Genomic DNA, 14,430 nt, shown 5'->3' on the forward strand with positions numbered 1-14,430 from the left:
GGGGGGGGGGGGGGGGGGCAGATTAGATACATGTAGCAGTGTGGAGGTCAGTCGTTAAAAAGATAAGATCTCTCCCCGCATTCACATTAGTCCCCGCGTTGCGGGGACAGCCACAAGAGATCTTATCTTTTTTACGACTGACCGTCCACACTGCTATTTCATCTGTCCCCGAGCTGTGGGGGCAATTGGGGCTTGGGGCGAGCTCTGCCACTTGAAACCAGGCATGGCGCATGCGCACATTTGATGACCACAGCTGGACGCTATCAATTGTGCCCCAAGGACACTCTCCCCTCCAAATCTTGTCCCCGTAAACCCGACTAGCTTTGCGGGGACGAAGGTACAAGGGCCATTCTCAGATTAAGGTGTTCAATTCCATGTGAGTAAAACCGAAAAATCAACCACAAAGCAATACATTCAAAGATGTGTTTTCGGAAACTTCAAAACCGGTCAAATACGAAACAAAAAGTGGAACATTCTAAATGATGGCCATTCATTGAGTAAAAATGAATTGAAATAGAGCATCATATATGATTTTTGATCACCAATCAGATACGTTACCGCAAATTTACATTTTGTAATGGACTCCTAACTCTGAATTAAATTTATTGTTTTGATCCAATTTCTGTTCAGGAAAAGACATCTGTCCCCCCTAAAGATATTGGGGTTTTTGAAGAGGTAAAGATGTTGTCATCCCTTGCTAATTGGTAGAAATTATTTCTGTGTGGTAGGGTGAAATATGCTTTTTGCTGAAATGAAATATAACCTTAAGATTCACTTTGTATTTTTAGCAAATTTCGCTTACAAATAAAGTTTCGAATCCCACAAATCATGCAAAGGGAACGATCCGATCTGGAATTTCCACAGGAAACAAATATGAATTGCTTTCCTGGGGAAATAACTATTGAAAAACATCGAATCACCTTTGGTAACGTATCTGGTAAAATATAAGTAATAATTTTAGTTGTGTATGAATTAATAAATATCACCTGTTTAATTAGTGACCTCATGAATTGATGTAAAAATGAATGATGTAAGCCCAAATTAACCATTTTAAACATTGTACGTAATATTTAAACTATGAAATGTAGTGGAAAAGAGCCCTAAATGTGAAAGCTGAGTTCTTCATTCACAGAATATTCTCATCTTACGTCTCAATGTATTTATCCATGTGACTATAAATATTCATTAAGTTTTGATGGATAATGCAAACAAGGTTTAAAAATATATATTTGCAGGCACTTAGAAGGAAGTAGGTACAGTTTCTATGAACTCGATATGCTAAACAGTTGTTTGACCTATGGTAACGTATTTGGCTCATCCCTTTTAATGAAAATGAATGAATAATTGTTCAACTTATCAATGAATCTTGAGTAGTTCTTCATATGTTGAAAAACACTAGAATAAATATGCAACAGAACACTGAAACTTTTCTCGAAACTTTTCCGAAAGTTTGGTAACGTATCTGGCGTACCGTAAATGAATCTGTCGGTGAAGTTACAGAGCAATTTCTACTGAATATTCTTCATTTGAACATAACTTTAATTTTTTATGGAAGCGTCATTCTATGCAGAATTGTTTTATGAACACTTTGTTTTACATAACATTATTTGTCACCGTGGGTGCCCTGAATTATACGTAACGTATCTGCTAAATCTGAAAAGCAAAAAACTGATATGCTGAATCTTAGCTTCGTCTTGTAAAATAAACGTTCAAAGTTGTTGCATAGAATATGAAAGTGGCTGGGTTTTATAGAATAGAACTTTGGAGTTTATGAGCACACAACGATTTGTTTGTAAAAGCATTTACAATTTCTTTTCAGCATTTTGATTATGTGGTAACGTATCTGTCGGAAAACTTGGCATTAAGTTGTGAGACACTGACGCAGAAAGAAAAATCATGTTGAAGTGTTGCTCTTTTTCACCTCTCTGTCCTTTCGGTGTAAGAATATAATCCTGAGGTCCAACAAAACGAAGCATGTAATGTGTAGGGATGAATTTTGACCAGATTTGATCCCCAGAAAGCACAAGACCAATGAGCAAAATTCGGTCACGTATCTGGGGTAACGTATCTGTGGTAACGTATATGGTCGATCATATTATTATGAGAGCGATATCTACCAAATATTTCTCACTTGTACTAAACTTTAATGTTGAATCGATGCGTCATTCCGAGGAGAAATGTATAATATACAATTTGTCTGACATTGCAATACTTGTCGCAGTGGGTGGCGTGAAAAGTATGTAACGTATCTGTCCAAATAAAAGTGTAGAAAACCGATATTTCAAACATTGTACCGTATTCTCAATAAAGAGCTGTTGCACAAAAAATCTAAGTACTTGCAATGTATGAAGTATATCCTCAGGGTTTCATATACACAGGGTCATTGCATAGTCTTGTTATTTTCGCAATGCTGTAACACTAAAGAAACTGGTAACTTATCTGGCGGTGAACTTGGCGACAGGTTTCAAAAGGCTATAAAAAAAGAAGTCAATAAAAAATTTGGAACTTTTTGAGTATTGTGATTAGCACATATGATATGCTCATCGTCCAAAATATGATATTTGGAAAGTGTGTTTGTGGACGGAGAGGAGCAATAAAATATAATTCTGAAATAGCCGGCGACACTGCGTTTTGGGGGTCTTAACGAAGTTTAACAGCAAAATTTTCTACAAAAAGGCAGACAACCGCATTTGTTTGTGTTTATTTTTAACAAATAAAGTCCTCGTGATATATTATAAACATTTAAATAGTATCTAATAGGTTTCAGGGAACCGCAAACTGTCATGGAATGTCGGCGACACCAAAATTCCGTATTTGAACGCTTTTACTGAGAATGGGCCACAAGTCCCAGCGATCAGCGTTCACATCATGGTTTTGGAGGAGAAAGTCCCGCAGCGTGGGACTTTCCCCAGATCGCGGGGACTAATGTGAACGCGGGGTCTGAAGACTGTCCCCGCAACACAACGAGGGGTCTAATATGAACGCGGGGATAATAAATAACCACCATGGCAGATACAAACAACGTAATCTAACATGGAGGACACAGAATAAATAAAACACAATTACATTCTTTGAACGTCCTGCAGGAAAACAAGGCAAAAATCTGCCCAAGATTTATCACCAATGGTTTTGTTGTACATACATATACAATGTACGTGAAATTAAAACACAACTCAAGCCATTGCTTGCTGTACACTAATATATCGCACTGCATATTTCTATTCACATTCTGTATGCATTCTCTATACTCCTATGACACCCCTGACACCCTGTCAAAGCAATATTGCTGCAATCTGCTCAAATTTTTGTGCAACAACCTCAAAAGCCAGCAATATGCTATGCAACATCCTCAAGAATTTGCAACAAGCTCAAAACACATTATATTCAAACATGTGAAAAACATTCATAAGAAACATCAAACTACCTGTTACTTCACAGAGAATTGAGTGCAAAACACGAGATAGAACACTGAATGTAAGCAGCACAAAGAGATATGAGCTGCGAAATTGCGCACTACATGCTCGTGATTTGCGTTCCGTGCACATACAATTTGTACAACATGCTCATTTTCAAGTTGTGGACCATCCTGTAGAGGCATAAAAATTTGCACTCGGTGAAAAAGGCTTGAACATACATGTATTTTCATTATACACATACATCAACCCCTGAATGCTACAAACTGTGTGATAATTCATGTAATATGAGAATACTCATTTGACATCGATCCTTCTAAAAAGTACACAGAGGAATACAATAAGAATGTGAACTCTAAATTTTAGAGTCTATTGAATATCTTAGTGGCAAATTTATATACACATACATAAATATTTGTTGTTCTTTTTTTTTCATTCAGAAAAGCTGGAAGAAATTAACTGAACAGCATAGCTGGTACATCATATCATGCTTTTGATACAGATATTACTCACATTCAGCGCACAGCTCAGCCTGGTGCTAGACATAGACATTATACATATGTAAAAATTACACCGTCTTGTCCCCCTCCCCCTAGAAGAAAATTCATGCATACAGCCATGATCTTTACTCTATGGAAATTCTGTAGCACAACGAACTTTACACAACATACAACGCACTCCCATGACAATGAACACGGTTATAACGAAATTTCGTTACAACAAAGTAAAAGTTCAGGTCCCAAAATTATCATCATTATAGTCTACGGTACAAAATTCGCTTATAACGAACATGGTTATATTGAAATTTTAATTATTATGAAATCTTTTCTGAGCGCCATTAACATAAAGACAAACAAAAGATATATGCTACGTTATAGCAAAATGAAGATAACTTACAAAAAAAAAATTTTACAGATACATTGCGAAACAAACATTTACAGAGCGTCTGCATGGGCGGACGCTTCAAATCACTCTGTGTTCACTCCGTGTGTCACGCACCGTTTCTGAGAAGAACGTAGGATAGCTTATAATGATACGTTAATCTGTAATAAAGTAAGGTTCGTTATCACGAAATGCACAAATTCTGATATACCTAGATGTGTTTGTTAATTCGAAAATGAAACATGGTTCGTTATTACAAACATCGTTGCGTTCTTTGGAATGTTCGTTATTCGTAAGGTTCGTTAGTCCAACAATGAAATAAGGACCTTATTACAACGGTTCGTTAATCCGAAAATGACAGGAATCTTAGTTATTCTGTTATGTTCATTAATCGAAACATGTATAGGGTTCGTTAATCTAAGAGAAAGAGAGAGAGAGGGAGATATGGAAAAGGTGAGTACACTAACAAAACGTAGCAAAAAATGCTGCTGAAAACTGCTTATCCAATGGAGTAAATGGAGTCAAAAGGGGTCTGAGCTTTCTATCCTAGCAGAATCTTTGTCAGAGGCAAAATGACGAACAGGCAGGAAAAGCAATCACATATAAGGACTTCACACAACAAGAACAAGAAGATTAAGGAACAAAGGGATTGAAGAGAAGAGTAACAGGGATGGAGACAAACACCTGAAAAGAAAGTAAGAAATACGATACAAACAAACAAATATGACACTGTAGAAGCAAAAATACTACAAGTCGAGAAGTGGGAGGGAACCTGGGCAAAGAAGGAAACTCAACTGGAACAAAACAATTAAAACAGAACAGATAAGACAAAGAGGATAAGGAAAAAGATGTGAACGTGATGCAACAGCAGAGAATGAACCAAGTGTAGCAAAAAAAGCTGCTGAAAACTGCTTATCCAATAGTGGCGAGCCATATGTGCTTTATTTTATTTCTTTTATCAATATCAATATCATTATCATTATTGTTATTACAATTATTATTATTTTCGTTATTGTGTATATATACTTTGATATGTTTGATTACCTTTAGGCCTACTTGCATTTGTTGGTTGACTCTCACTTTAAATTTTATTGCCTCCTCTTGGTACACCTCATTAGGGCTCACTGTTTGCTCAGCCCACCCCCCCCCTTCCCCTTGCTGTTGCTATTTCATTCTTTTCCTTTCTTTATCCCTCTGTTGTTCCTTAATCTTGTTTGATGTTGCCTCCTTATTCATCATTTTACTTCAATGGTTGCCCCCATGGTCCTCAGGATCATTACTGACCCTCCTTGCCTTTTGTCTGTCCACCCTCCTGCTCTAATCCCCCTCCCTTTAACCTGTTGGGCTCCTTTCCCATGACCTCCTACCCTCTCCTTTTGTTTTCTTTGTTCTGTGTATCCAGCCTGTCCCTGACTGTTCTCGTTGAGGAAATTCCTTATACATATGTAATATGTGATTGCTTTCCCTGTCTGTTTGTCATTTTGCCTCTGACGAAGATTCTGCTAGGATCGAAAGCTCAGGCCCCTTTACACTTAACACTTTGACTCCATTACACTAACAAAACTTCGGAATTACACACCTTATATCTTCTTCGGATAAGTGAACCTTCGCAATAACCAACCTTCGGACTAACGATTCTTATTTCATTTGGATTAACGAACCTTCCGAATAATTAATCTTCTTTCATTTTCGGATCAATGAACCTTGGGAACAACGAACCTTATCTCACTTCTGAAATTACGAACTTTCAAAATAATGAATCTTTAGCAGAACGAACTTCAGAATAACAAACTTTATTTCACTTTCTGATTAATGAAACTTTTGAACAACAAATCCTGGGAATGGCGAACCTGCGAATAAGGACTCTTTGGGATAATGAACTTTAGTAATAACGAACTTTGGAATGATGAACTGCAACCAAAATCCTCAACCATTTAATTCTATGTTTTTTCAAACTAGGCATGAAAGTGCAAACAACTTTATGCTCTCTGTTTAAATGTAACATTTAAATAAAATTAATGAGATAGCAGCCCATTTGGCATAGCTTTCCAAGGTATGATGAGTATTCAACAAACAATATACAATACAAAAGTGTACACGCATGGTTTGCGTATTGTACTGCATTTGTTCAGTTATAGCGTAATATAGTTATAACAAAAGAAAACTGCTGGTCATGAGGATTTCGTTATATATATGGGAATACACTGTATTCTCCTTGAAATGCTAAAGGACTCCATATTAAATAGCATCATCAATATGGTAGCCAACATCATGGTATCTGGGACTATTCAAACATGATGTGACAATTCTTCATAATTTGTATGCACAGATAAAAGACACATCACTAAAAGTTATTGTTCCTGTCATTGCATTTGACTATCCATAGTTTCATTAAGTGGAAGTCAAAAGGAAATCAACTGCATGTACACTTTATGCTATGGGTTCCACTGTGAGCATCAAAAATAAAAGTAATCCAACTTTAGAGGGCTACAGTTACATAATTGTCAACTATGGGAAGTGCAATGTTGGTTGCGAGGAAAAGATTTATTTCTTCTTTCCATCAGTACCTCACTGTATTGACAAATGTCATGCATGACTGAGCACATTTACTTTGAATACAACAATGACAAGTTGCACTTCATCCAAGTTTGGCTGTCATCATGAAGGATCATTGAATGTCTCCCTGAAATGGATGAGATCTGTTAATGAAAGTGGTCAAGTAAACAGGCCAGCTTGCACGAATTCAGATTTGTGTTTAGGGTTTCCTCTAACCTTTCATGGTCCATAACCTTTAAAATGGCAAGCTGTCTAATAACTTACATGTATAGTCCCTCCCACAACAGCCAACTCACACGGTCCATTTTTCTTTTTTCATATTCAACACATAGCTTGCAGTGACAGACCATGTCAGTTTTTGGGTTTGTCTGTTTGTTTGTTTGTTTGTTTTTTTTTGTATTTTTAAGGGGACCACAAGGCTAAGGAAAATTCATGTTGATCTGTTTTTGATTTACAAAACATGTAACAATGATGTATCTTTAACATGGCTACGATTTCAGTGAAAAAAAAAACACCAAAGAAGTAATTAAAGGCATTTATAGAACTTGAGGATATACGTTATGTAATACAATTCTGTGTGCCTGACTTTCATCCATTTGATTCAGCAATTTGCTGGCAATGTGCATACGTTCAAAGCTGTTTCTAAATCATGGGTTGACAGTATGCATGCATACACAATGGGTAGCTTTGCTATACATTTTCATGTTATGGTTGTTTATACTGGGTGCATGCAGGGCAGAGTGAAATATTGCTCTACAAATGATGTATTGCTACAGAAGATCACCGTGGCAAAAGAACGTATCAATTCTGCCCTTTCATGGCATCTGAGGGAATAATTTTTCAGATGAAAATAGTTGTAATATGTTTGAGTATGTAGTGGGTCACATATGATTAGTATGATCATCATCACTGTATGACATCAAGTATTTCATATTTCATATCATACACTGGGAAATGGCTTATATCTTGTGGTCCTGTCTCATTTCAGTTAAATTTGATTGAAGTTTCTTGCGGATGTAGGCTATAACAACCTCCATGGGACGCCGCTCCAGCTCATGGACCTTATCCACTGACAAGAGCACCTGGTCTGACTTCAAGCGATCCAAGAGTGTCACACACACCACTGCAGCTATCAGGTGGTAGGAGAAAAATCATGGAGACAATTTACAACTTCTAGTTCAAACTGTTCTTTTAAAGACATGAAAGTAAAGTTATGAATTAATGCCAAAACAGAACTAGACTTGGAATTTGTCAAGACTGACAAATTAGGTGATCCCATTTTTTTTTAATCAATGATTCGAGTCCTGATCGCAATAGGCATGACCATATAGGTTTCATCTGTGTTTAGAGACATTGGCCGTGTGATATTTGGATTCTCATTTAGAAAAGAGAGTCAGGTCTGCCATCTTTGGTACCAAATTCGGTATACACTATAATGAAGATACAGAATGAAGTATATTTGTCCATTGACCCAACTTTGCACAGCCAAGATGGCATCTGAGGAAAAAGTGGTTATTTTGTGAAATGATTCTTGTAACATGGTCTTTGCGTGTGCAAAATATGGGAAAGATAGGACATGTATTCACCAAGATACAGGTTGAAACATTTATGACCTTTGACCCTAATTTACATACCCAAGATGGTGTCTGATCAAGTAGTTGTTATTTTATGAAATAATGTACGTGACATGAACTAAACATGTGCAAAATATGGGGATGATAGGGGCTGTTTTTCTTGAGTTGTTACAAAGAAAGTTGCAGAAAGAAAGAAATATCTCAATACATAGAAGATAAGTTTGATTTCAACCAAGTTTTTTGGCGTGATCTCGGCGTCGTATGAAAAAATGGAGAGAACATTCACGATAGCCCAAAGTCTCAGCTACAACATATTAAAATCTGGGAGAAATTCACCGAAGAGTAAGTGAGCTAGTGCTCGATAAAGACCGTCATGTCAGTTTTCATTTCCAGAAAAATTCCCTCCCACAGAGATAACACGTAAACTGGTTAAATTTGACAAGGTTACATTATATCCATTTTCACGAGGTGAAGACATCATCCGATTAAAACTTTGATTGAACAAAACTTAAAGAGTATTAAATTGGCTACAACATACTAAAATCTGGAAGAAATTCACCGAAGGGTAAGTGAGCTAGTCGTCGATAAAGACAATCATGTCAATTTTCACATCTAGAAAATTCCCTCCCATAGAGATAACACGTCATAACGAAGATACAGGAAGAAGTACATATGACCTTTGACCCCACTTTGCACAGACAAGATGGCCTCTGAGCCAAAAATGGTTATTTTGTGAAATGATCCTTGTAACATGGTCTTTACGTGTGCAAAATATGGGAAGATAGGACATGTATTCACCAAGATACAGGATGAAACATTTATGACCTTTGACCCTAATTTACATACCCAAGATGGTGTCTGATCAAGTAGTTGTTATTTTGTGAAATTATGTACATGACATGAACTAAACATGTGCAAAATATGGTGGTGATAGGGTATGTTTTTCTTAAGTTATTGCAAAGAAAGTTGCAGAAAGAAAGAAATATTTCAATACATCGAAGATAAGCTTTAATTTCAACCAAGTTTTTGGACGTGATGCTGACTCCGTATGAAAAAACGAAGGGCACACTTACGATAGCCCAAAGTCTCAGCTACAACATACTAAAATATGGGAGAAATTCACCGAAGCATAAGTGAGCTAGTGCTCGATAAAGATATTCATGTCAGTTTTCATTTCCAGAAAAACTGCACTCCCATAGAGATAACACGTAAACTGGTCAAATTTGACAATGTTACTTTCAATCCCTTTTTACGAGGTGATGCCGTCATCCAATCAAAATGTTGTTATTATATTACTGAAAGACCATTTAATAAGCTACAACATATTGAAATTTGGACGAAAATCAACAAAAGAATAAGTGAGATACGCTTGAGTGAACTTGAAATTTGATGACGTCATTTTGAAAATTTACTTTTTTTACTTTATTAAGAAATTTGATATCTTTTAGTCATTTTTTCAGCATCGCCAACCCATGAAATGACATGTACAACTCATCAGCTTTCAGAATATGTAAAGAAAATGGGGGGTCACCGTCCATCCTGACGAGTAAAATCGGATTTAAAATTGGCGATTTTTTGGCATAGTTGCACTGTATATCGCCATTGACGAGCGCGCGGAATTTCAACTTTGGACTGGCCCGTGTGACGTCATATTGAGTCAGATTGACTTGAAACTTGGTAGAAATATTCCCTGACATTTCAGAAATCAGATTTAAGTGAAAAAACGGGAAATTTCTATTGCATATGAGCTGTGCGTGCGTATATGTGCGCGCGCGTACGCGTCCGTCCAATTTTTTCAATTTTTCAAAAAATGCTCTAAATGGTCTGAAACGTGTGCAAAAAAATTTTGAGCTCGATTGGAACATGTAAATATTTCAACGCGCGCGTACGCGCACGTTTTAAGAGTAGATATGAATTTTGAGAATATGAGTAGAATGCGCATAACTTGAAATATATGTGACGTGAATTTTATTGAAAAATTCCATTCCATTAATGAGATATGATTAAGAATGTGTTTTCATATAATGACGTCATAGTGACGTCACGGTCGACTGATCACATTGATACATTAGATTTGTTGTCTTTGGGACATGATACATACATGGTATAAGTTTGAAATTGATAGTCTCAGGACTTTCTGAGCTTACCTCTGCACAACTTTTGAGGAGAAAGAAGAAAAAGAACTAGACTTGGAATTTGTCAACACTGACAAATTAGGTGATCCGATTTTTTTAAAATTAATGATTCGAGTCCTGATCGCAAAAGGCATGACAATACAAGTTTCATCTGTGTTTAGAGACATTGGCCGTGTGATGTTTGGATTCTCATTTAGAAAAGGGAGTCATGTCTGCCATCTTTGGTACCAAATTCTGTATACAGTGAATAACGAAGATACAGCAACGAATACATATGACCTTTGACCCATCTTTACACTCCCAAGATGGCATCTGAGGAAAAAGTGGTTATTTTGTGAAATGATTCTTGCGACATCGTCTATATACGTGTGCACAATATGGCAAAGATAGGACAGGTATTCACCAAGATACAAAATGCAACATTTATGACCTTTGACCCTTATTTACATACCCAAGATATTGTCCAATCAAGTAGTTGTTATTTCATGAAATAATGTATGTGACATGAACTAAACATGTGCAAAATATGGGGGTGATAGGGCGTGTTTTTCTTGAGTTATTGCAAAGAAAGTTGCAGAAAGAAAGAAATATCTGAATACATCGAAGATAAGCTTTAAATTCAACCAAGATTTTTAACGTGATCCCGACATTGTATGAAAAAACAAAGGGCATAAAGCGATAGCGCAAACTCTCAGCTACAACATATTAAAATCTGGGAGAAATTCACCAAAGGGTAAGTGAGCTAGTGCTCGATAAAGACAATCATGTCAATTTTCACATTTAAAAAAATTCCCTCCCATAGAGATAACACGTCATAACGAAGATAAAGAAAAAAGTACATATGACATTTGACCCCAATTTGCACAGACAAGATGGCATCTGAGCAAAAAGTGGTTATTTTGTGAAATGATCCTTGTAACATGGTCTTTACGTGTGCAAAATATGGGAAAGAAAAAACATGTATTTACCAAGATACAAAATGAAACATTTATGACCTTATTATGAACTAAACATGTGCAAAATTTGGTGGTGATAGGGTATGTTTTTCTTGAGTTATTGCACAGAAAGTTGCAGAAAGAAAGAAATATTTCAATACATCGAAGATAAGCTTTAATTTCAACCAAGTTTTTGGACGTGATCCCGACATCGTATGAAAAAACGAAGGGCACATTTACAATAGCCCAAAGTCTCAGCTACAATATATTAAAATCTTGGAGAAATTCACCGAAGCATATGTGAGCTAGTGCTCGATAAAGATAGTCATGTCAATTTTCATTTCCAGAAAAATTGCACTCCCATAGAGATAACACGTAAACTGGTCAAATTTGACAAGGTTACCTTCAATCCATTTTTACGAGGTGATGCCGTCATCCAATCAAAATTGTGTTATTATATGAATGAAAGACGATTAAATAAGCTACAACATACTGAAGTTTAAGTGAAAATTGGCAAAAGGATAAGTAAGATACGCTCGAGTAAACTTGAAATTTGATGACGTCATTTTGAAAATTTACTTTTTTTACTTTATTAAGAAATTTGATATCTTTTAATAATTTTGTCAGCATAGCAAACCCATGAAATGATATTTACAACTCATCAGCTTTCAGAATATGTCAAGAAAAAGGGAGGTCACTGTTCATCCTGACGAGTAAAATCCAATTTAAAATTGACGGTTTTTTGGCATAGTTGCATTGTGTATCTCCATTGACGCACGCGCAGAATTTTGAATTTGATGGGCCCGTATGACGTCATATTGAGTCGGATTGACTTGAAACTTGGTAGAAATATTCATTGACATTTTGGACATCCGATCCGTATGAAAAAACGGAAAATTTCTATTGCATATTAGCTGTGCGTGCGAATATGTGTGCGCGCGTACGCGTCCGTCCAATTTTTTCAATTTTTCAAAAAATGCTCCAAATGATCTGAAACGTATGCAAAAAAAATTTGAGCTCGATTTGAGCATACAAATATTTTAACGCGCACGTTTTAAGATAAATATGAATATTGAGAATATGAGTAGAATCCGCTTGACTTGAAATATATGTGACGTAAATTTCATTGAAAAATTCTATTCCATTAATGAGATATGCATGAAAATGTGTTTTCATATAATGACGTCATAGTGACGTCACGGTCGACTGATCACTATGATTTTACTTGCGCTGTCGTCTTTGCGACATGATACAAATATGGTATAAGTTTGACATTGAAAGGCAATGCACTTTCTGAGCTAACCTCTGCACAAATTTTGTCCAGAAATAAAGAAGATTAAAAAGAAGAACAAAGAATCAGTACAGATACAGAAGGTGATCCGAGAGGATACTCGGATCACCTACAAAGAAGAAGAAGAAGAAGAAGAACAAAGAATCAGTACAGATACACAAGGTGATCCGAGAGGATACTCGGATCACCTAACTAGAAATGTCACTATGGCGACTGGTATTCCTCCGCCATAATGAATGGTTCTCCTAATAGGTCTATAGTACATCTTGACAATGTGTGATGACAGTTTAACATACTGGTAAAATATCAAAATGACACTTTTGTTACAAATGTGTTGAATGTTCACTTTCCTTGAACTAGATTTAATTAGATGAATGGCTATATTGTCTACAAATGCAGGTACTTGGGGATTTGAGGATTTTTACTTTACTTTTGACCCTTTTATCAGTTTATGCATTGAGTAATTTCAAGGTATGGAGAAAAAAGTGTAATTTCAGTAAAATTTAGTGAAATGATAGCATTTTAACCTGGCCTTTGACCCTAGAATTCCCAGGAGAATCACTGTCACGTAGAACGTACTAAGTTTCATGATGATACCTTCAGTCACTTAAAGAATTGGAGGAAGAAGTGAAATTTAGCACTTTCACATGACCTTTGACCTTTTGGCAAGAAACTTCTCAGAGAATCTCTGTTGGGTAATACATGTATATATTAAGTTTGAACAAAAATGCTGCAGGGATTGCATAAAATAAATATGAGGGGAAATTCACCCAAAGAAGCCAACTGATAATTGGCAAAATGTCGCAACAGTGAGTTTGTTTTCCAGATTTTTTATTCAACTAATTATTGAACGAAACAGGTGTCTTGCACATCTACCTTTGACAGTGGTCACACATGCTAAATTTGAGGTAAATTGCTCAAAAAATGAAAAAGGAGTTCAACCCATAAGACTTTGCAACGGACCGCCTGCCGGCCATGGACTGCGCGGCCACCTGACCACAGAGTGATTCCTATATACACTGTATCTCAATACACACTATGTGTGGGTGGGGGTAAAATAAATATCATAGTTCCCTAATCATCTTTCAATTTACCCTCCCCACACTCGGTCTCTATCCATGGAATTAGACTTAGGGATAGACAATTTGCCAAATATTCAACAAAAGTGAGCATCAGATTGTTTTATTTCACTTCTAAAAATGTCAAAACTACGTCATTTTGAAGGGGACTATCCTCACCCACACAGTCACCCCCCCTGTCAACTTCCACAAAGTGATGTCGCACATGCGGATCAAACACTGAGATACCGCAATTTGGTCATTTGTATATCTGTAAATATTTATTCCTCCTACTTTTTTGACAGGGAAAAAAATCCAAAAATTTCACCAAAGTGTGTACTGGATCTCTGAATTTAAGGTCTGAAAAAGCAAAATCTTCCTCACTGTGTGGGAGTGGGGTATCTCCCCACAGTCACTCCCCCACCCCCTTCTCAGAATTCTAGTTCTAGTAACAATTCTAACTCTTTTCACAGAAACAAAGAGATGTGAACATTTTCTTGCTTTTTTATAGAAAATTTTCCAAATATTTCACCAAAAGTTTGCACCAGATTGCTGAATTTCAATTCATAAAATGCAAAATCTCTCT

General features: G+C 36.4%; 1 protein-coding gene across 1 annotated transcript in view; it reads right to left on the reverse strand.

Moving 5' to 3' along the window:
• Window positions 1–7,432: 7,432 nt before the first annotated feature.
• LOC139740102 (uridine phosphorylase 2-like) overlaps window positions 7,433–14,430 on the reverse strand; it is a 119,451-nt gene continuing 112,453 nt past the window's right edge. Inside the window, exon 8 of the mRNA XM_071650688.1 lies at window positions 7,433–7,980. Within this exon, the coding sequence (XP_071506789.1) occupies window positions 7,811–7,980 (170 nt within the window). The 3' untranslated portion in view covers window positions 7,433–7,810. The remainder of the gene's footprint in view (window positions 7,981–14,430) is intronic.

This window comes from Diadema antillarum, unplaced genomic scaffold (genome assembly GCF_040938485.1).
Source record: "Diadema antillarum isolate AM-2024a unplaced genomic scaffold, OU_Dant_1.0 seq00000835_RagTag, whole genome shotgun sequence".
Taxonomy (NCBI): domain Eukaryota; kingdom Metazoa; phylum Echinodermata; class Echinoidea; order Diadematoida; family Diadematidae; genus Diadema; species Diadema antillarum.